This window comes from Neodiprion lecontei, chromosome 2 (assembly GCF_021901455.1).
Source record: "Neodiprion lecontei isolate iyNeoLeco1 chromosome 2, iyNeoLeco1.1, whole genome shotgun sequence".
In the NCBI taxonomy this organism is placed as follows: domain Eukaryota; kingdom Metazoa; phylum Arthropoda; class Insecta; order Hymenoptera; family Diprionidae; genus Neodiprion; species Neodiprion lecontei.
The window spans coordinates 28,262,882-28,283,940 of NC_060261.1; the positions used below are offsets into that span (position 1 = coordinate 28,262,882).

At 42.4% G+C, this 21,059-nt stretch overlaps 1 protein-coding gene across 1 annotated transcript in view; it reads right to left on the minus strand.

Annotated features, from left to right (window-relative positions):
- The window catches only part of LOC107224455 (PH domain leucine-rich repeat-containing protein phosphatase 2), a 99,719-nt gene extending 91,142 nt beyond the window's left edge, over window positions 1-8,577 (minus strand). The window contains exons 1-2 of the mRNA XM_046732959.1: window positions 8,283-8,577; window positions 2,508-4,306 (exon numbers count right to left, since the gene is read on the minus strand). Of these exons, the coding sequence (XP_046588915.1) occupies window positions 2,508-4,298 (1,791 nt within the window). The 5' untranslated portion in view covers window positions 4,299-4,306; window positions 8,283-8,577. The remainder of the gene's footprint in view (window positions 1-2,507; window positions 4,307-8,282) is intronic.
- Between the last annotated feature and the right edge of the window lie 12,482 nt (window positions 8,578-21,059).

Consider the following 21,059-nt stretch of genomic DNA (forward strand, 5'->3'; position numbering starts at 1 on the left):
AAAAGCTGCTTTTCCTGAGTGCTTTCGGTCAAAGAGCCGGTCATCTGAGCTTGCTGGCTGCTGAATCAAGAATATCAGGAATAATAACGTGGTGATGATGATAGTCTGCGACTTCATGCGGTTGGTAATATCGATTTGTCAAATGGATGTCGGAGCGTTAAAAGTTTCCTAAGTATTATCCAAGGTCTAGATATCGATAAGAGCCTTTGTTATTTTTACGCGAAAAAGACTTTGGCCCTTCCACAAGGGCGAGCAGGTTTACCAAATCTTTGTTCGGACCCGGCTGCTCGCTGCGTGTGAATCGAAAGGGAGGACAAGAGGGGGGGAGGGAAATCAATAGGCGGAAATTTTTCCCCGACCTCTTGGCAGGAGATTTGCGATATCGTTCTACCTGGAGATAATTGGAAAAATACCGGCTGCAGCTCTAGCGATGATATTGACAGGCTCCGACTGTACATCACTTGATTCTGGCGAACTTGCGGTGGCTGCTCCGAACGGAAAATGGGATCCTCAAATTTATTTCTCATCTCGTTCCCGGGATCACAGGAAACAACTGGGGCAAAACCCGGGCTTCTCATCACAAAATATTCTCTTTAAAGCTCAAAGGAGTTGATTAAAAAAATCTCCCGAGCTTAGGTAAAGGGTGGTACTGATTACTGGAGAATATCACCCTTGAATCTCTTTCCGAAAGAGGAAACACGAGCCAGAGCTTTACTGTAACTTGTAATTACCGATAATTGATACTAAGTCCACCGTCATAGGCACTAAACTGCTGATTTGTTTGGTTTGAAGACAGCGGTAATTCTCTTTTCTCTCTCTCTCTCTCTTTCTCTTTAGAACCTTGAATTCGCAGCTGGAATACGGAGTGAAGAAATATTGCTCTTGATTTAAAGTATAACGTTTAAATTATCATTCCACGTTTTTCCATTCATTTTCTTCATTCCAGTTTTCGGGGACAAAGGAGCGAATAAATTTACGTTGAAAAATCTGAACGACGGAGGTCTGCATTGTCTGTTAAATTGAATATGAAGAATGAAAATTTCTTTTTCGAGAAACGGCGAATTTCCTGTTTTACCAGAGTGTATGTATACCCGCTGAAACTCGCACCAGATGACAAGCAAAGATCCGGGGTGGTAAAGACCGCGCGGGATGCATACGCTCCGGGAAATGACTTGCGGAGAATTCTGAGGAATTTTAACGAGCGGTGTGAGGCCGCTGGTGCGGCTAGAAAATACGCGAAACGTGCGGTGACTGGTAATTGATTACTGGTCTGCGATTCCACCGCACGTAATCAGCGACGTACATCGTATACTTATTTCTTCAAGAGGAGCAGTGGAGCTATTTTCAGAAGATCCAACGGTGTCCAAAATCGATTCATTGTTTAATCACAGTTCATTTCAGATCAACATCAAATTTTTTTCAAAACAAAATGGTGGCCAAAGGACATTTTCAAGACAATCACTCGATTTGCCCTTTTGGTGCCTTGTAAGTTAAATGCGCAAACTTCAGGTCGAACTCAGCCTGATAACGTCACTGGCGGTTCTTAAAGTCCATGCGTAGAATTAGGTTATTTTCTAATCCCCAAATTTATGAGTCGTCGCGAGGAAGCTTTTCGCACGAAATAATCCTTACGGCACACATTTTTTTCCTAGAATTCTTTTTGATGAGAAACGAATTTTGATTGCGAAACAAGTTGATTTTGGACCACTGATGTCTTTTGAAAAAATCAGTACTGGTCCCCTTAAAGTGCCGCGCCAACGCGAATGGTCTCGGATATAATAAGGCTTTTCGCTAATTTGCCAAACAGATGCTCGTTAGACAAGCGGGAATCTTCGTAACGAGATCAGGAATCTGGATGTCGAGTCGCGTCGAGATTTGCGAGGTTGGTAATCAAAAGCAAACGCTCGAGACATGAACAAAACAATGTAGAAATTTCAACTACGCGGTACAATATGCAACTACCCCAGAGTTGACGTCGTATCGGACCTATGAAATCCTGGAAAACCTTATGAATTCCAAGCTAACACCGGAAAAAAAAATTCAGAGGGTGGAGACGAAACTTTTTACATACGAATTCCTGCAGGATAGGGGCAGGACTTCGTGCTCGATTCTACCTCTGAATCTCTGAACGTTGAGTGGAGTTGTGTGAAAGTTACGTGAAATCGTTTGAAACTGTTTTCAGCCATTTTTCACTCCGTGAAGCAACGTCAAGTCAGTTAAAGTCTTTTTAAGTCACGCTGAGATTTATCTCATTTTTCGTACAACAAGAACGATTTCGAAGTTAATGAATCAGTAGTGTGCTTGCCATTTCCAAAAAAGAATTCGCTTACTTGAAATTATAACGTGCGATCCAAGGCATTGTCATCACGTACTTGAAATAAGATGGCTTGTTTTGTAATCCTCCCCGGAATAGCTTTAATTTCTACCTGACCTAGCTGTAGATTTGCAAATATCAAGATTCCAGACGTGGAAGGGATAACGCGATAAAGAAAACGGGGGCGACTCACCTGCACGAAAAGGGACAGGTCCTCCCCAAGGAGCATGTCCCTGCAAACGTCCTTGGCCGTTGTTTCCAAGGTCAGGTAAACCAGGCTACTCTCGATTCCGGTGTGAACTCTCACCCATCCGCTTCCCCCGCAAACGTCGCCACCGACACCCGAGTCCCAAGAGGAATTGAAGGGCTCGACGTGGCAGCAGCTGGAGTCGAAACTCCCGTTCTTCATTTTCGTCGATGGAGAAGAGCCACTCTCAATGGAATCCGAGCTGAAACTCTCGGTCTTCCCAGTTGAAGATTGGCTTTCCGTCACCGAGACTTGCGGCGTGTCTGTTTCAACGTCGAATTTGCTGATCGTGCGGTTCAAGTCGTCGAGGATCCTCTTTTCCAGGATAGTCTCACCATCATCTGGTCTCTCAGATATCCTTCGAATATGATCCGACATCCCGGATGAAACGTTCTCACTTTTGGTTAGCACAGGCACGCATTTTGGTTCGTGTAGCTCACCCTGACGGGCATCTTTCAAAGCAGATTCTGTGGAAAGAACAGGATTCACTTTCGGGACTGTGATCATCTTTTTCTTGTCTTTTTCCTCTTCCAAGCAAAACCTCGACCCATTGTCTTTAGAGAGCTTTTTTCTCTCAGTGTGGCTCGACACGGTGGAGTGTGGTTTTCGCGTAACCTTGAAGCTGGGCTCACAGACTTCGGGTAGATTTTGGGGTTGGTAAAAATTCGCTCTAGGAGCCATGCTGAAGTTCTCATTAACGTCACGCAACGTCTTCGGGTTTGAAGGTTGTTTCTTGGGCGGAACTGGTGCCCTTCCCTTCTTGCGATTTGTTTCGGGCTTGTCCAGCTTCGAGACGAGACGCTCGCAATAATCACGAGAAAATGTAAACTTGCTCGTGTCAGATTTCTGTCGTTGAAAGTCCTGTGTATCTCGTGTGGGGTCAATGGTCTTCTGCCTCGTTTTAGTCACCTGAGAGTAGGCGATCAACTCTTTGGAAACTGTGCTCAAGTTTTCGGCCGGCTTTCGGCCGCTGACCTCTGAATCCCTCCTCAAGCCTCTCAAGGCTTCCTTCGAGTCCTTCGAACTCTTCGAATGCGACCTTTTCGACTTTTGCTGGAACTTTTCGTAGTTAGCAAGAATCCTTTGATTCAGTTCGTGTATCAGCTCCAACCTTTTCGATATCGAGTCATTTGCCTTTTCAATTTTATCCTTGCTCACTTTTGATCTGCTCTTCGTCCCCGTCGTCTTTTCTCCATCCCTCGACGACCTCTGCATGGTCTTAGAGGACGAGCCTGCAGTTTCACTCTCTCGATTCCTCTGCACCTTCGTTTTCCCTGGGACTTTTCCGGACTCCTTCGGCACTCCGATCTCGTACTTCGAGTCGCTCTTTATCACGTTTTCCTGAATGACCCTGGAGTCCTTGCAGGCAGTACGGTTAACGTACCACTGCGATGAGTTCTTTCCTTCTCCTCTGAGCTCGGCTAACCTTGCAGAGTCCTTAGCGAGCTCAAAACCAGCCCTAAGATCGATCCTGGGACTGGATCCGCTACTGAGACTGATTTTTTCATTGAAATCCCATTCCTGGGACAGTCGACCACGGTCCAGACTCTTTTTATCCGTGGTCCTCACGCTCATAATCGGGCAAAGTCCCAGTTTTTGATTCAGATCACGCTCTCCCAGTTCCCTTATATTCTTCGGCACCAACCCTCGCGTTGATGAGAGTCTCCTCGACCGTCGCAGTTTCGGGGACGCCTGTTGCGTCAGCGCCATCTCTTCCGTTGGCTTGAAGACGACCATGGCGTCACCTGGGGAGAGTTGAAAATGATTAGAAATTGCTGAATGTGTTGTAAGAACCGATTCCCAAATCGATCGTGCAAAATGACCAGATATATCGAGCGACAGGCTATGCAAATCTTTCATTTTCCTCGTCTTATTCTGAGCTAAGCTTTGCAGCTGGGGGCTTGGAGGGTTCCAAATTGACGTGGGAATTGTTACGGGTAAGGTATACAACAGATTTATGGTGATCGAGGAGCGCGATTACCATTCCGATGGCGTAGGCGTGACGTAATACCTTCCTAGTGCGTCGCCTGTCGTCCTTGAGAATCCGACGGCAGGTTGAAATTTATTTTCGATCAAAAACATCTACAGCTTTTTCATACCATCGCCGCCTGCTTGATACAATAAAACCTCCCGTCTACCGCAATAAAAATTCCCAGCAACCGAGGTTGAAGAGCGGTTAGGAGAAGAGTTCATCGGAGAGGTTAAGTGGCGCCAGCGCGCAGGCGCATGCGCGATTGATGTTGATTTCACATTTCGTCCGGCGCTCGCTTCGCCCTCGACCAATCAGAGCCCTCGACAAGCGTCTAGAGTCTCGTAAATCGTCCAGATATAATATTATGTCCCAGATGGATAAACCGAAGGAAAAGACCAAGTGGATATTTCATGGTACGCGTATACGCACGGCGGGCTGACAAATGTAGCTATGCTTGACACACGGAAAGACGAGTGGCCGCGTATTTCGTTGAGGAAAAGGGAAGAACCGCGGAACACCACCGCCTCCAACGGGCATAAATTCACCGAATATGGCGATAAATTCATGCCCTATGGAATGATAAATAAACGGCACGCGCGCACCCATTCACCCCTGTTTCGCTGACGGGATTTCTTCTGAAAGCTCTCGGGCTTGCGAATTTTCATGCCCACTTCGTTGTATAACTGTTGTGTGCATTGTGTGTGCCTGATGAAGGACCGTAACGACGGAGAATTAAAAAAAAAAAAGGCGAAGTAATTGCAAGAATAAAATTAGCCAGACGTTAAAAACGGTTAATGGGGAAGAATTGTAATACCAATTTTTCGCTCTGGCAGTACGAATTGAAAAAATGAATTTGCTAAAACTCCGGTCATCTATATACCTGTTTTTAAAAGTCCTCATGGCAACTACTCCACTTATCAACCAAAACTATTTTCTAACTAATTTGAATATTGTTGCATTCGATAAAAAATATTAACGATCGTACAAATTTTTCTATTCACGCTTGAAAAGTCAGTTAATCTATTTTTGAGCATATTTGCGGTAGAATTTTCTTTGCGATGTCCTAATTTTTCGTGAAATCTGTCCTCTGGAGCGTGCACAGGTTTAAGCCAATTAAAATTGTCGAGTATTGTATGAATTTTTTTTTACACATAATTTTGCTAGCATAATTACTGTGTAAACAAAACATCCCACACAAAATCTTGCGAGCAAAGACTGTCTGAAAACATCACAATTAGTTTTTTTTTCAACTCGTCTAGACACTAAGTGCTGTAGGTATATCGCATGTCTAACGATACAGGGACGTATGTGCCAAAAATTAAAATTTGGCGGTAAAAGGGTGTACAGTTTATTGTTTGTCATATTCGCTACAAAACTACTCAAGACGCACATCTACACAAATATTGGTTAAAAAAATAAACAAAAGTAAAAGGCCTTATGTTTCGTGGATACATCTTTTCAGCAAAAAAATATACTTCTATTCATCATATTTACAAATAGTATAAGATCGCATACGCCATTTTTGTGCTTTTTTCGTAAAGATTGTAAAAAATTTTGATTTGAAAGGTCCGTCGATTTCGGGAAGAACGGTTAAAATTTTTTATTTTCTCAGAAAATAATATCGGACGTAACAGTATAAGGTCGTAGGTGGGCACATGGGACCTTACACCATTACTGAACGTGACGGTTTTCGTTTGTTCCACTTTAATTAACCCATTTTTCAATCTAAACGTTTTTGAATGTATCCTCATGTTTCTAGCATAAATACAAAGGAGAAAAATACGCCTTTTTACCCTTACGCGTGGTAAAAGGTCGTATAATAGCGCACACGTCCATATACCGTTAGACATCGTCATCCAACTTCATCAAAGACTATTCTAAACTCGTAGACAAGTTTTTCGTTCTCATCTTTGTTTTCATCGAACATCAAACTATTTCTTACGGGTACATACACGCCCTGATAATTACGCATCTTATGGAAACGATCTATGTAGTCGAGGTGCATGGTAATGTGTGGGCTGCATCCACACCGCGACGGAAACTCGCGTATGTGTAATACATGTTTATTTATACGCGGCTTTGACCGTCGAACGATCTACGGCGCGTGACCAAATCCCCCTAGCCACATAGCCAGTCACGTATCCTGTGTCGGGCGAAGGTACAAGTACGTTTCGTTGTACAACGTACGCGGCGCGATGGATTCTACACGTGAAACACGTACGAGTCCGAAACCCGGAGTGTAAATTCTTTTCATCGGTAGAATCGAGCGAAATGAAAGATTGACAGATCGCAGCTTTCACCCGCAGAAGCTTTTCAGACACAACGAATAATCATTTCAATGCAATAACTGAGACGAACGGAGAGAAAATCGAGCCGGTTCACGTCACGAGTACCAATCTCGTTAAATTTCTTCCGTACAATGATTTCATGCATCTGCGATACAGCCAATTATCCCGCGTGTTCCGTGAATCGGTGCTCGTGTTTACGAGCGGAAAAATAATTGGGTGATGCACAGCTACACGGGTTATGCGTTGCGAAAAATCGTAAATGTGCGTACCAACGCAATATCCCATTCGGGTAAATCGTTCAAGCGTGTGTTAAAGGGCAGACCCGACTGTCACTTTTTTCCCTCTTTCATTTCTACAGATAATGTCATTTTAATTGCCTCCAATCTCCGTCTTTTTTTTTTTTAAGAATGAAACTAGACACGACTGCGCGATCAATTCCAATTCCACCCGTGACAATGGATCCTCAAAATGACGAAGTTCGTCCCGAAAGTAACAGTGACGCGATAATGAAACTAACGCTGTGTCAGCAACAGCCGTGATCGCGACGATGTGTCGACGATATTCCGCACCGATTCTCTCCGAAAATTGATGATTAACGAGATGGAATTATAGATCAGGGACTCGGATTGTTGATTATGGGATCGTAAATCTCTATAAATGACAATGTATAGCTGCTGCTGACGTCACCATACGGCGATAGTAACACATGAAACTATAGTTGGCAATATATTTCCGCTGCAAGGGTAACAACAACTTCAACAACTGATTTAAAATTAGAATCAAATTGAAACGATAGAATCATTTTGTGACACTTACGACACATGTCAAGGATTCAACTTGTCAATGAGTCCAAGATCTGGTAACATTCTTACATTCATTGTAGTTAATGGACAGGTTTGAAAGGGATTCGGAATTTCTGCAAATTAGACTGAAGATCTTGAAATCAATTTCACGTGTCGTGCCGACAACAATTAGGAAGAAAAAAGAGTCAAAAAAATAAAAATAAAAATATAGCAAGATGACAAGTTAGATAACACATTTAGTACTGAGAAAAGTGATGCTAGTACGGGAGCGGAGCTATCGGAGTTTATTTAACGTTTGGATGAGCAAGGCTTACCTCATACGAGAGGAGAACAATAGTTGATATTATACGCTGGACGGCAAGCCCTGCATTATCCTAAATTCAAGCCTGACATGTGCCCACCCACAATAGCCATGGCATACAACTTTTACTGCGTCGTAATACGAGCGTTCACATACGTTCGCCACTTTGTTTCTCGGTAATGTTTTCGTTTTCTTCTCCTTACGTAACGAAATCTCTCTCTCTCTCTCTCTCTCTTTCTCTCTCTTTCTCTCTCTCTATCTCTCGCTATCCACGTGTCACCGAGAACGGGATGAAAACAGGGGAACAATGGTGGAAGAAAAGACCAAAAAAAATGAGAATATGCACATCGGTCTCACCTTTCACAGTCTGCGACTGAAACCGTTGTCTGTAAGGGCGTTTTGGCGATGAAGTGAGACGTCATCAAGGATCAGACGTCGGCGCGAAATTGGCGCCAACGGAGAACATCCCACAGGAGAAAACGACGTGACATAGGAGAGGAGAGTCGGCGATGATTTCGGATAAAACCGTGTACCAAGTTGGAGAAAAACGCACGTTTATATGTTACCCACAGAGCATGACACCGCACTTTGAACACCACACGCACCTCACGCATCACAATCACCGACTGACACTACCGGCAGCATGCTGTCTTCTTTCGGATCCTCGCTGCTCACCTGTTGGCTGTTGGCTGTTGGCTGTTGGCTGTTGGCCCAGCGCGCAACAGGCATCAGGATTCTCAGGTGCGCTCAGGTGCGCCCAGGTGCCCCTGATCGAAAACGCAGCCCGTGCCCTTCCCGTTCCTTCATGTCGCCGTTGTGAAAACCCTTGGAAGTTGCACAGACCGATCATGATTTCGAGTCAATTTTTGGCTGGGACTTTTCTACGCAGATCGGGCTCATTGTAAAGCGTTTTTCGACCACTGGTTATCGAATGGATGATGGAGGAATATTCAGATTTTGGTTACCATCGATCAAGTCTTGAAATTTGTTGCATATGTTAGGGAAACTATTCCAGAAAAACAAATTTTCAACGAAATATCAGCATAGGAACAATTTGTTATTTATGTATGCATTTGAAAACCTTTCAGAGATATTGTTTGGTGGTAGAGAAAGTTCGGTAATTTTAATCCCAGAAAGTTCGCGAAAGGGTTTGAGAATGCGTGGAGATCGAAATAAAGAGAGAGATTCGCTTTGATGATTCGCTTTATTCCGCGTTTAGAACAATACTGAGGATACAGCTGATGCTAGAGACCTGAGAAGATTAGAACATAAGAAAAGTGAACATAGAGACGATAGAAACAGAGAGAGAGAGAGAGAGACAGATATAGCAACAAGAGTGACGACGAGACTTTAAATTTTCAAACAGATGACACACAAATTAGAGACACAGATATCGGACATACACTGAGAGAAATTTTTATTCCCGGTTACCGCTCAGTCCTCAATTATTTTCATTTTTTACCACAATCAAAAAATATACTTCTAGGTAGAAGATGAAACTTAGTTTTCTAACTGTTACCAGAAAGTCTAGTATCTGTTACTATTTTTATAAAAAAGGATCGACGATAGCGCGAAATGGTTACGAGCACCTCGTTTTTCGGAATTCCAACAATATTCAAACAGTTTTTTTTAACGATACCTGTTTTACTCAATTTTTCTAGTTACTGTAACTAATGAAGTTTTTTCAGTGTACCATATATGAGGCATTCGTTGAAACAGGTATATTTGTTTTTTATTTCATTAATCAACCTTGTTCAAATGATATTAAACTTAACATACCTATAATTTCGTCCGGTCTTATCGTCTGGATACTTTTGCTTACTCATCAGAAACCCATGAAGTTTCTCATTGGGATTACCAACGTGGTGTATGGATTGTTTTTACCAGTCCAGTATTCGTCGACTACACTTCATGGATGTTGTCAGACTACTTTGCATTGTAATAAAAAAAAATATGAATCGAAGAAATCTTTTATCTGCTTGTTTTGACTCATTATTCCGTAGCTTGAATACCAGTCACTACGCCAGCTTTATGCTTCTATTTTCTGACGATATCATACAAATGGGAAAAGTTTTTCAAATCTTTTTACGCACTCGTTCAACCTCTCGATTTAATTCGTCTTTCGAATCGGCGTTATATGGAAAGTCGGGATTTTTGTGACGTCGATAGATTCTCGAAGTTGGCTTTTACAATCGAAGTAAAAGCAGTTGTTGTAATGCAAGGGATTAACCGGTGATTGGATTCCGGATCGTTTATTCTCCAACTGGTTAGAAAAGACCCTTTCATCAAATGAGTTTCGAACTTTTCGATCCCTCAAAAATAGCCCCGCACGCCCGCTTCCTTTTTCTGCGAAGATATGATCAGACCGATAAATCTGAATTGCTTATAGCTCAATTTTCTCCTTACCGGTGACTATCGACTTTCCAGAGCTCATAGAGTTCAGTCCAGTTTCTTATCATCGATCCGAGACCAAAAGCTTCAGCGATGAAATCAAAGCTATAAACGTGATTTGAAATCGAATCGAGAAATGCGAGAGCCAAGGTCTCGCAAACGCCGATTTTTGCGTGATTGTTTTCTAAAAGATTGGCCATTCCCACGACGTTCTTTCCAGGAACTCCAATTTTTTACATTCACTCCGATCCCTGCACTTCACGGTTGAAAATATGGCAGGTTTAGAGAAGCGCTTGAAAAGGGGCAGCGGAAGATGACACGAGGAGGATGTAGGATCGGATTCACGAGGCGGTCGACACTCCTCTCATCCCTGTTTACGAGGAATAAAGGTAGGGATCGGCTCAATGCGCGTGTAGTCCATTCGAATGAGGGTATAACACCTCGTAAAATGAGTAGCAAAATTCTAATTTCCCTAACCGTGCAGTGCGATGAGAAAAGGCGGCCTGCGGTCTCTGGACGAGAATTGATAGTCTCTCGTCTCCGCGTCGTCACCCGTAACTATTTGGCTTTCATTAACCCGGATAAAACGGCAAGTGAATGCCGGAGAAATTACCTTTCCTCAAAGCTTTTGTAACGCCATTATATGAAAGGAAATTCGTCACGGATACCGTGCCCCGCTTTTCATCGCTCAAGGTGATTCTCACAGTCAAAGAAAGAGGGGGAGTCAACTGTAAATGGTGTGGAGGTAATCGATAACGAGAAGCAAAAGGCAGGGAATGAGGCTCGGAAGCATTGTCGACATGTTGTATGTTTCCAACAATCTCTGTGTTCGATCCACGAAATCTTTGACAACCTATTATTCAAACTTTTGCTTTAAATGCACTTTAACGTCAAGGTATCGAGTCGATTTTATATTTTCGAATAAAATTTGCAGTGCGCAGCTTTCGTAGAGAGGTAAAACTTGTGCAGTCAACGGATATCGACCGCACAATTTGAATTTTGCATACGGAGGTAAATTGCAGTAGTAAATAGTACTGATTTGATTGTGAGCGGTTTTCTCGCAATCAACATCACTGCTTGTATATGATATTTCTATTCACGAATGCACACGGAAAGCAAAAGGAACAGTTGGAATTTCTAGAATCTTTCTGTAAGGTAGCTTTTATTCAAGCGTATAAAAGTGGATGCAAGGTATATATTGCTCGTGACCCTCTAAAGAGTTGGGTGAAATAACTTTTCGAGTTCCAACCCAGGTTTCAGGGCTTTCAGACTGCAGAGAACAAAAAATGGTAAGCAGCAAAGGTATTCGCTTGAGTAATTTGAATTAGGACGAATGAGAATTTTAGAAAAGTGGTGGAATCACGAAAATTACCATCAGAACATTCCGAAGGATCAGTGAGCCAAGAGTTGTGAAGAAAGAGAGAAACGAATGTTCGAAAATGGATTGATTTCCGCCACTCCCATGGCGTCCCATAATTCCCATGGCACTTCGCAGATATCGCGATGGGAAACAGGCGCAAACGAATAAGATTATCTTTGAGGCGGGAACACGCAATGGGAGTAATACCAATTTCGCGAATGGCATTAAGGGAGGATCTTGGACGTTACCAACTCCCAAGCGAAATTCGGGGAAACGCGCCGACTTCCGGCTATGCCGAAATTCGCAATCTTCGCGACAAGAGAGGCGCCTGAAGGACAAATCCTCTTCGGCGAACGGCAGAATAATGACCGTTCAGCTCGAGCTCACGTGCTTGTGCGTCAGCCACTTTCCCACGTTCAGTTTGCCGCCTCCCGTTCCCCGTTCGCCGGAAGTCCCCCACCTCCAGCTGACTACCTGTCCGTCTCTGGCATGGGACACACACGAGCAAGTGATAATGCGATTCGTGAGGCTCCGCTCCGCGCCCTTTAGACAGTTGCAAACGACCGGTACAAGTGGGCACAGACATCCGATACCTTTCGGAAACGCTTTGAACGAGGAGACGAAAGGCTCTTAAAGAAAGATTCACGCCCTCTGCGAATCCCCGTTTCTTTCCGCGGTTAGAATTTCGGGTCAAACGCGTTCACCGTTTTCAATCTCAACCGCTGGTCCTGCTGGTCTTGGGACTCGGATCGGGGCGTTTAAGAGCTCATCAAACTCGTCACGAGATCATCGGAATTTTCGGAGGGGATGACGGGGATGCTGGTTGAACACATTTGGCGCGATGCATCTCAGCTGGTAATTAAGAGGGTGAAGCTGATTAAACTGGGCGAGGTGAGATGTTTGGCCGGAGTTGAACGCCTCGCAAAGTTCTCTTCCATTACCTACGATTGATACAATCAACGTCCTCGTAGATCCTCAAAGACCTCTGACCTATATGTGTCCACTTTGCTTCTGAACAGGTAGTAGCTTCAGAGTTTCGTATGAACACGAGTCTTTACTCGCACTCGTCTGCAATTTAGGATTGAGATTAGGCCAGACTTTCATCATCCCCGGAATATCCGGCTCGGAGGAATCCGACGACACATTTTGATGTAGAGGATGTACAAACTACGAATAAAGATGTAAGCAGGTATTGAACGAACGCAGGATTACTTTCTGAAAATCTGAACAACATTCATTTTGTTGTAACATTGTACTTCATGCTTATGAATACCACAGCCAAAGTGTAATCATTAGTTGTAAAGAAGCCTGCGCCTTTGCTCATATCAGAAATATTTTTTCATCCGTCTGGTAAACCGACTCCTTCGGGAAATAATTCATGGCCATGTATTTTTCCCATTTGTCAGAGTTTAGTCCTACCAGTCCTCAGGGACTTTACCAAGGACGACCCATCTTTACGCAGGAGATATTTTCTGTCGTTTGATTGTCCGCAATATCGAGCTGGAACAAACATTTACTTCGTAACCCCTTGAAAGGCTTTATTCATTCCAGTTTTAATTAACAATACAGTACCTCTTACAATGTTTATTTCTCATACCATATTCTTCAAGATACGGGTGACATTCGTGCATAGCTCCAAAGAAATTGTCAGACAGTCGGTTTTGTGGACATTGTTCGAAGTAATACATACATTGCGCAATGTAGGTTGAACTAAACCAGAGCTCGAGTGCTTCAACTTCTCAACTTTGGACGATCGTACAGTTGGCTGTTGTTTCTTGTGGGTGCCCACTCTTTGCTCTCCGGTACATTGTTTAGTTCCAGTACGGGACAAGAAGTTTATTAAACAAAGGACGTCACTTTCAAAATGGTTGTTTCATGGTAGATGCATATCGCTGGCCAAACAATTCAAAGGATTGTGTAAAACCTTCTCAAACATCTTCAAAGTGTTGATATCTCCTCGGAATATCCAAGAGTCGCAATACTAGACTCTGAATGACAAACCACGAAGTGTACATCGATCGTTGCCATGATGACCAATTTACCATTCATCGAGTATCTTGATTCAAGGATACTAGCAAGAAATACTCGCCCTTCGCAATGAAGTTTAAAGCGTGGAAAAAAAGACTCCGATTTGCACCGGAAAAGAAATAACCGATCACTTGAGAGACGGGCCAAGTTTCCCGTTTAATTAAATCTACTTCTCCCAGTCTGATTTCCAAGGGTGAAGTACGGACCACTGGCGTCTGAGGGTAGAAGTAACCTTTCGAGTTCTTCCTTTGCTTCGGGAAGTGATCCGCAAAGTCTGGTTACAGAACTCGATTCAGGGGGTGCCGTAGAATTTCAACGTAGTATGAAAATTGTGAAACGAATGGAAGGGAGAATGAAAAACGAGGAAATTATTAATCGAGGAATCCTTTGTCTCCGATTCGCCCTTTTCTTAGCTCGACCTCCTTCGGAGGCTCGGAAAATGCTTCATAATTACCTGCCTCTGTACGTCCGCAAAGTCCCGGTCTCGGGGATACCTCCTTCCGCTCCCCTTTTTTCCCCCTCACCAGTCATAGTCTTTCATTTTATTAGACCCTTCTTCACTCGCCCCGCCGTCCGGTGCACCTCTTAAGAAAATCAGAATGGTTAATTGGGTCGTTATGCGAGCCAACGAACAAAAAGAGCGCCCACTCCTTGCCCCCCTCTTTTCGTCCTGTTCCTGCACGTGAATCTGGCCGAATCACCTCACCGTATCCTCCTCGACGGCGTCTCTGCCCTCCTTCTGCGGATACCCCGACCCTTTTCTTACCACTTCCCGGATGAGCCGACCAATTTACGCTTCCGTGCAGCGGATCATGAGGCCCTCAGGGTGGGCCGAAGATACCTAGCTCCAAACTTCCTACTGACCGCATGATTTTCACCATCGAGATTATTCCAGGCTTGTGGTAATTACCTTTCCGGATACGTTGGATACGAAAGTAAATTTTTCTTTACAAAGCCATCGCGAGTTGTCCAACATTGGAAATAATACAAACGTTGGTAAAGTAAGTGATTTTCCAAGAGTTACGAAACTGTGAAAAAAAAAAAAAAAAATGGGAAGTAAGAGCGAAATACTGAAATCGCCCTGAAGTTATGATCTGGAGCCAAGCACGCGAAGTAACAGATTTTCCATTTTTTTCCCACCCTCTCTTTATTATTCAGTTGAATCGAGGGGTGCAGGCAACGTTGAGTTGTCGAATAAATAGACGCTTTCTTCAGAAGGTCGGATACCATTTGGAAGTATAATAAAAGTATCTAGCTTCAACTTTCAGAATTTTTTCTCTGTATACTTTTTGATCTCGCCGCGATGAGAAACGCGGAAAAGTTTCGTGTGCGTTCGAAATTTTAAGACTTTCGCACGTGGAACACTTTTTTCTGAATTGTTTACGCTTTAGGGTGGTGAACGTTGGAATGTTTCTGCTGGAACATGAATTATTAATTTAAGTAATATTCATTTGACAAAAATTATTAAAAGAAAAATTAAATAATTGACTAATTAACTTCTGTGTTCATGACGTGTAACGTGTTCATAAAATCCTCGTGCTTCTCACGTTCCTTCAGATTATTTTCTGCAACAGTCTCGAATTTATTTACTTACTTTTCTTCATATCAGGCACCCAGTCGATGAAAGAAAGACGGAAGATGAAACGGGGGAGTCTATTCCCGAGCTTAAAAATATTCTTGTGCGTCTCTCGAACGTCAGGTTGGGTTCTACGCATACGTCTTATCCAGGAATACAATGTACGGCAATAAACTCGAATGTATGTATATTCTCAGCCGTCACTGTTGAATGGGAAAGGCAGACCGCATTGCGGTGCGTAGAACGCGGCGCTGAACGCTGTGTGCATAACAAAAGCCTTCCTTCTCGAGATTGACCCCCCGAGCTCGAGTTTTACGTGAACATATATCCGTACTCATGTATGGGATATTCCTTCTATGGTTAAACCCACATTCCGCCGGTGGATATGAGCAATTTGACTCCCTGACATCGTATCGTAAATGAAAATCTCTGCCATAACGTAACGCTTCGATGTTTCGTCGAAATTTTGAAGTAAAAAAAAAAAAAAAAAAAGGTCAGGTTTTACCCAAGAATTGAATTATTCTGATCCAGATTTTCTACATCATTCCTTGGTAATTAGACGCTATTAATACCGTTAATATATTAGGCTCGACTGCCGAGTAAGCGGTCTTGAAATTAGTGAAGTGAACAGAATAAAATTAGTTTCACTTGAATCTATGCTTCGACATTTGCTAGATATCGATAAAGAAAATCAGAAGGAATTCAAACTTTCAAGTTTGAAATACCGAGATCGACAATTACGGTGGTAGTTAATAATTCGAAAAAAAAAAAACGTTTCATCGCGTGTCAGAATGAGAATGACGTGAGAAAGCACGGAATGCCCTATGTAAAAATTTTCGTTGTTACATCAGGGAGAGGCTGTTTTATAAAGATGTATCAGAAGGGGCATGAGCGTTATTGGTGAAGCCTGGAATTGGGGGGATGGGTGTTTTATCTCCCACAAGTTACATTTTCATCCTGCATATTTCTTTTAATCTCAGTACGTAGCTTTTCCTCGTTTATGTATCGTACGTCACTCGTGTTCCCTTTATCCACATCCTCATATCAGTCCTCCTGATACCAACGTCCTCCTCTTCGGCAACGATCTTTTGAACCTCCGACAATAAGGAATGCCGGGTGACTAGTATATGTCGTTATTATTAAATTCCATCGCGAAAAATTTCGAGCAAACGGCGGAAAAATCCTGCGAGAAGATCCGTCATACCGACGTATTTCTACCACCCGCTCCATAGACACCAGATGCTCACCGATTATCCGGGATAATTAAGGTAATTCATGCGACGTAGGCGCATAAATTGGGCATCGGGGACTCCCTGGGATAATTGATGGCGTCGTGGGATATCTTCCGAGGTTCCGGCCGTCAGGGATCAGCGACAGAAAGATCAGTGTGTGTCCTTACCCGGATGGGCCGAGTCGCCGATCCATCTCCCTGTTCAACGGATTGGCCGAACAGATTCTCTTTTTACTGTCTTTACACGTCGTCCGAATACGGAGGAATCTTTCCCTCGAGCATTAAGGGGGTGCGATAGTCACTCTTCACCGACCGCACTGAGAGAAATTTTTAGTTACTGAATAGACTGAATTTTTCTAGTCACTATGAGAAATGAAATTTTTCCCATTGCGAGCAAAATGTCACTCAACTCGACTATTATCAGAGTCTTCCCTCATCTTCGCCGACCGCCTCTTGCTTCTACCTGCTAACTCTTCCACATTCCTTACAGTAACGTTACAGTCTCTATCTTGTCCTCCTATTTCCACCCAGCCTCACGCCACTCGTTATCGCCCTTAATCCGCTAATTCTATTCCCCACTATTCTAGATTCGCGCACCTTTCCTGCACTCGAACTCCTTGTCCCAAGTCACTTCTATTCCATCCTATATCAAATATACATTATTTCCAACGTTCTTATAATCCACTTCAATTCCACCTTCCAACTTCAGTTTCAGTTTCACTCTAAATATTCATTTCACCTACTCCTAGTCCGCTTCGCCTAGTTACACAATTACAACTCTTCCAAGTTCTAATAATGTATTTGTACATTTGATCATAAATCTTCCTTATGTTAATTCTTACTCCTTTCTCCGTTTCTTGACTCGGGAACAGCGGCGTTTTACTCGATCGGCAAAGACTTACTGGATAGCATCCTCTTAAGGCTGAAGGATGAGATAGAAACTGCAGAAAGGAAGAAAATCACTTGGTTTTTTAATTCAAAGGAGTGCGAAACGACGAATAACCGATGTTGACACGTGTCAAGGTCTTCCATTAATGAACCGCGATCGTATTTGACCTCTCCTTAATATCTGGGAGAAGTTTTTCAGGGTCAGAGATCTTGGCTCAACCGTGATCGGTTATAGGAATTACGTTCGACTGAACCTTGGTCAATTACTACATAATCGTTCTTTGTGCAATTGGGTCGTAACGTAATTTTGCGAGGCGCGGTATGTTGCGAAACTGGATTATGGTCAACGTCCGAAAAGACCTCTGTGGCTGAGTGGACCACGTGCCGAATTTCGAACTATCTATAATAAGATCAAAGAAGATTCGATTGCCAAAGCAGAGAAAAAAAATTTTTTTTTCTACTACTTGTAACACGGCGATTTACAGCAATGGATCCATGATTTCCAATCTGGAATTTAATTCATACGGAATTTTGACAAAACGCAGGAAAAAAAAACTGATGCGAATGAGATAATTCAAATGATTTAAGGGCTTGTTTTTTCCCTGAGTAATCCGCGGGTCACCCCATTGGGACTTTTAATACTTCTCGATAACTATAAGAAACATGAAAACGCGTATTTTCGAAGATAAGAATTTCCATATCTCCGAAACTCTTTAAGATGTAAGAAAGATTCCAACTGTCAACTTGCGGTGAAATTAATCATCCGTTCAGCGGTTGAAAAGAAATCCTTGAAAACTCCCGCCCAAGGTTACCGCAGCCAGACTTTTTCCAATTGATTATAAAAACTAGAAGCATGTTTACCAGACTTGAAAATAACTGGTACATTCCGAAGGAGTCGTTGAAATTGACGTACCCATAATTACTTCGGCAAAACCGTTGTCTAAGAAATTGGAACATTTGTTTGTACTCCCGTTGCTTGGCGTTCGTTCTTTGAACTTTCTCAAAAACCGCCTGGAAAAAAAAAAAAAAAAATCCTAAAGTGTCTGGAATCTGGGCTGAGACGAATGGCAGGGACACTGATGTTGATTTCAGGAGCAGCCGACGCACGTCGAGTTGCCGAAACAAACTCATTGTGAGGCTGAAGGTGGGCGAAGCATTCCTCTCTCCGTCTCTCTCTCCTCAGTTTTTCCCAATTTTTTTTCTCTCCACCCTGGCTTCCATTCTCCTCTTTTCCTCTTTTCCTCGGTCTTTCCAGAGGCAGCGCGGCGAGGCTCGTTTATCTTTAACAGAACCCTGTCAATCCCGGGTATTTCCCGTCCTCGGTGGAAAGCGCGGACCGAGCTTTGGAGAACGGGAAAAGGCGAGTGTGGGCTGGGCGGAAAAACAACAATCGAAACTCCGAAACGGAGGAGAAAGCCCGGCTGGGCTGCTTTTCAGACGCCCTGTTCGGTTCCAAGGAATTCCGGAGATTCTACAGCGTCCCGTTGCAGACGAACTGTGAGCATTCCACGCTGCATTTTTCGCAAGCTCTATTGCGTCGGTGGGTGGAAAATTCCACCCTTATCCTCAGATATTTCCCCCAACGAATTTTCACGCCGTATCGACGCTCGCTGATAATTGACTTCGGATGCCGCAGGTCGCGATCGACGAGATCCTGTGGGATTCTTTTTTTCCTTACCTCCAATTTGACCACTCTAGTGAAACAAGGACGGCAACTCGGAGTTTTAGAATTACTCGAAATCGTGAATAATTTGAAATTTTTTTTATTGAATTCGAATTTTTCATGTAACTAAAATATTTTTCGTCATTCGAATTTCCGTTATAGGTACTGTACTGATCCCCTCGACCAATGATGAAACGAAAATGAAAACCTGTTTGCGCTGCTTTGGTACGCTTAGCGTGAAATGGTGTTCGGTCATTTTTAAGGATCGTAAATCCTTGAACATATGAATAATTTGAATAATTCTAACTATTTGAAACATTTCAACACTGCAAATTTCCGAAAAACGTAAACAGTTCCGTCTAAGTTGTCTCACAGTCTAAAATCCCCATCTAAAGTGTTTCGTTGTGTAAGACTTTGTAAGCGTGTGAAAGAGTAGAAAATATGAAACGCATATATTTTCATGCCGACTGAATGTCTCAAAATATCCTCTCAAAAGAGTTGATTATAAAAATTTTTCAGCACGTACGATGAGTTAAAATATAAAATGTATCATTCAAAATTTATCAACTACTTTCTTATTCGAAAATTTACCTTAATCTCTATTTTTCATTATAATCACAAATTCAATAAGAGATACTTCGGATAATATATTATTATTCCGTGCCCTTGTATGTAGATTGAAAAAAAGCTAAATATCAAATTGTAAAAAAAAATTTAACATCTTAAACAAAACATAGATCGCGGTCTCTTTTTGATAGTAAATATTTGGCAATATTTTGATGCTTCGTTGTTAATTTGTCAATTTTGGACGACACGATTCCGCACAAAACCTCTTCACAAAACCGTGCTAACCATAATCTTGGTTTTCTTCAACTTCACTTTCGACCTATTCAATGCCAGATTTCAACACCTATCTAACGAATATCCCGTCAATTAATTTGCCCTCGCGTTTCCATTCGAGGAATTTCAGAACTGCGTGTTATTCTAATGAAACAAACCGTCGACGAAACCGCACAGAGAAATCAACGGTTGAGTTTAGCCCCAAACAGAACCGGTTAATTATTATCAATGTTCGGCACGGCGGCGAAGCGAAGCGAAACGGGGGGCAGGAAACGGGGTACAACATATGGAAGATCGGAGATCGAAACGGCCGCTAACGGACCCCATACGAAGAAATCGGAAAGTCAATTCCCATAACGAAACGACATAAGGTGGCGCGCTTGAATTGGAACTCCGATGTTCCGCTAGGCGTGACGATGTTGACTCGACGTGGTTAAAAAGGCAACGTAGCCTTTTGTATCAACTGAACAATCTTCTTCGAATATGTTGTAAAATTTTGCTTCTTGATTCGTTCATTTTTCCGAATACCGTGAAAGCTTGAAGTTTAATTTTGCTAATTTGGTGAGTAAAAATTTGGTCGATAATTTCTTGATCAATATTTAAATGATTAGATCTACAGATTTACGAGAACGATTGGCCAGAAATCTGTACTTTTTCGGAATTTTGTTACGAGATCATTGTATATTGCCTAATCGATGATTTGTTATATTTCTAAGCGGTGAAAATCTTTTTGGGTATATGAAAATAGAAAATATTGAAATTATGAACAATGACACATGTTTATCGTAATCAATATCGGTGCAATGTTGTAAAGTAAAATATTTAACGATATTAACATGGTAAAAAAAAATGAATTTCAGCCTTGATATCAAACCTTTTATTTATAATGCGGGTATTTTCTATTTCTTCATTTTGAAGTTGATCTTCATATTTTACAAAAATAACGATTTAATAAACATTTGATTAACGACTATCTCGTAATGAAATTAATAAAAAAGTATAGATTTGTGGCCAAGCAACCTTCTTAAATTGTTGTGTACAACAGATGTTCGGTTACTAATAATTTTCACCGCTTGTTGTCGTTGAAATTTGTGACGAAATAAGAAAAGCTTTTTGACATTCATCAACATCGGTAGATCAACCATTGAAATACGGTT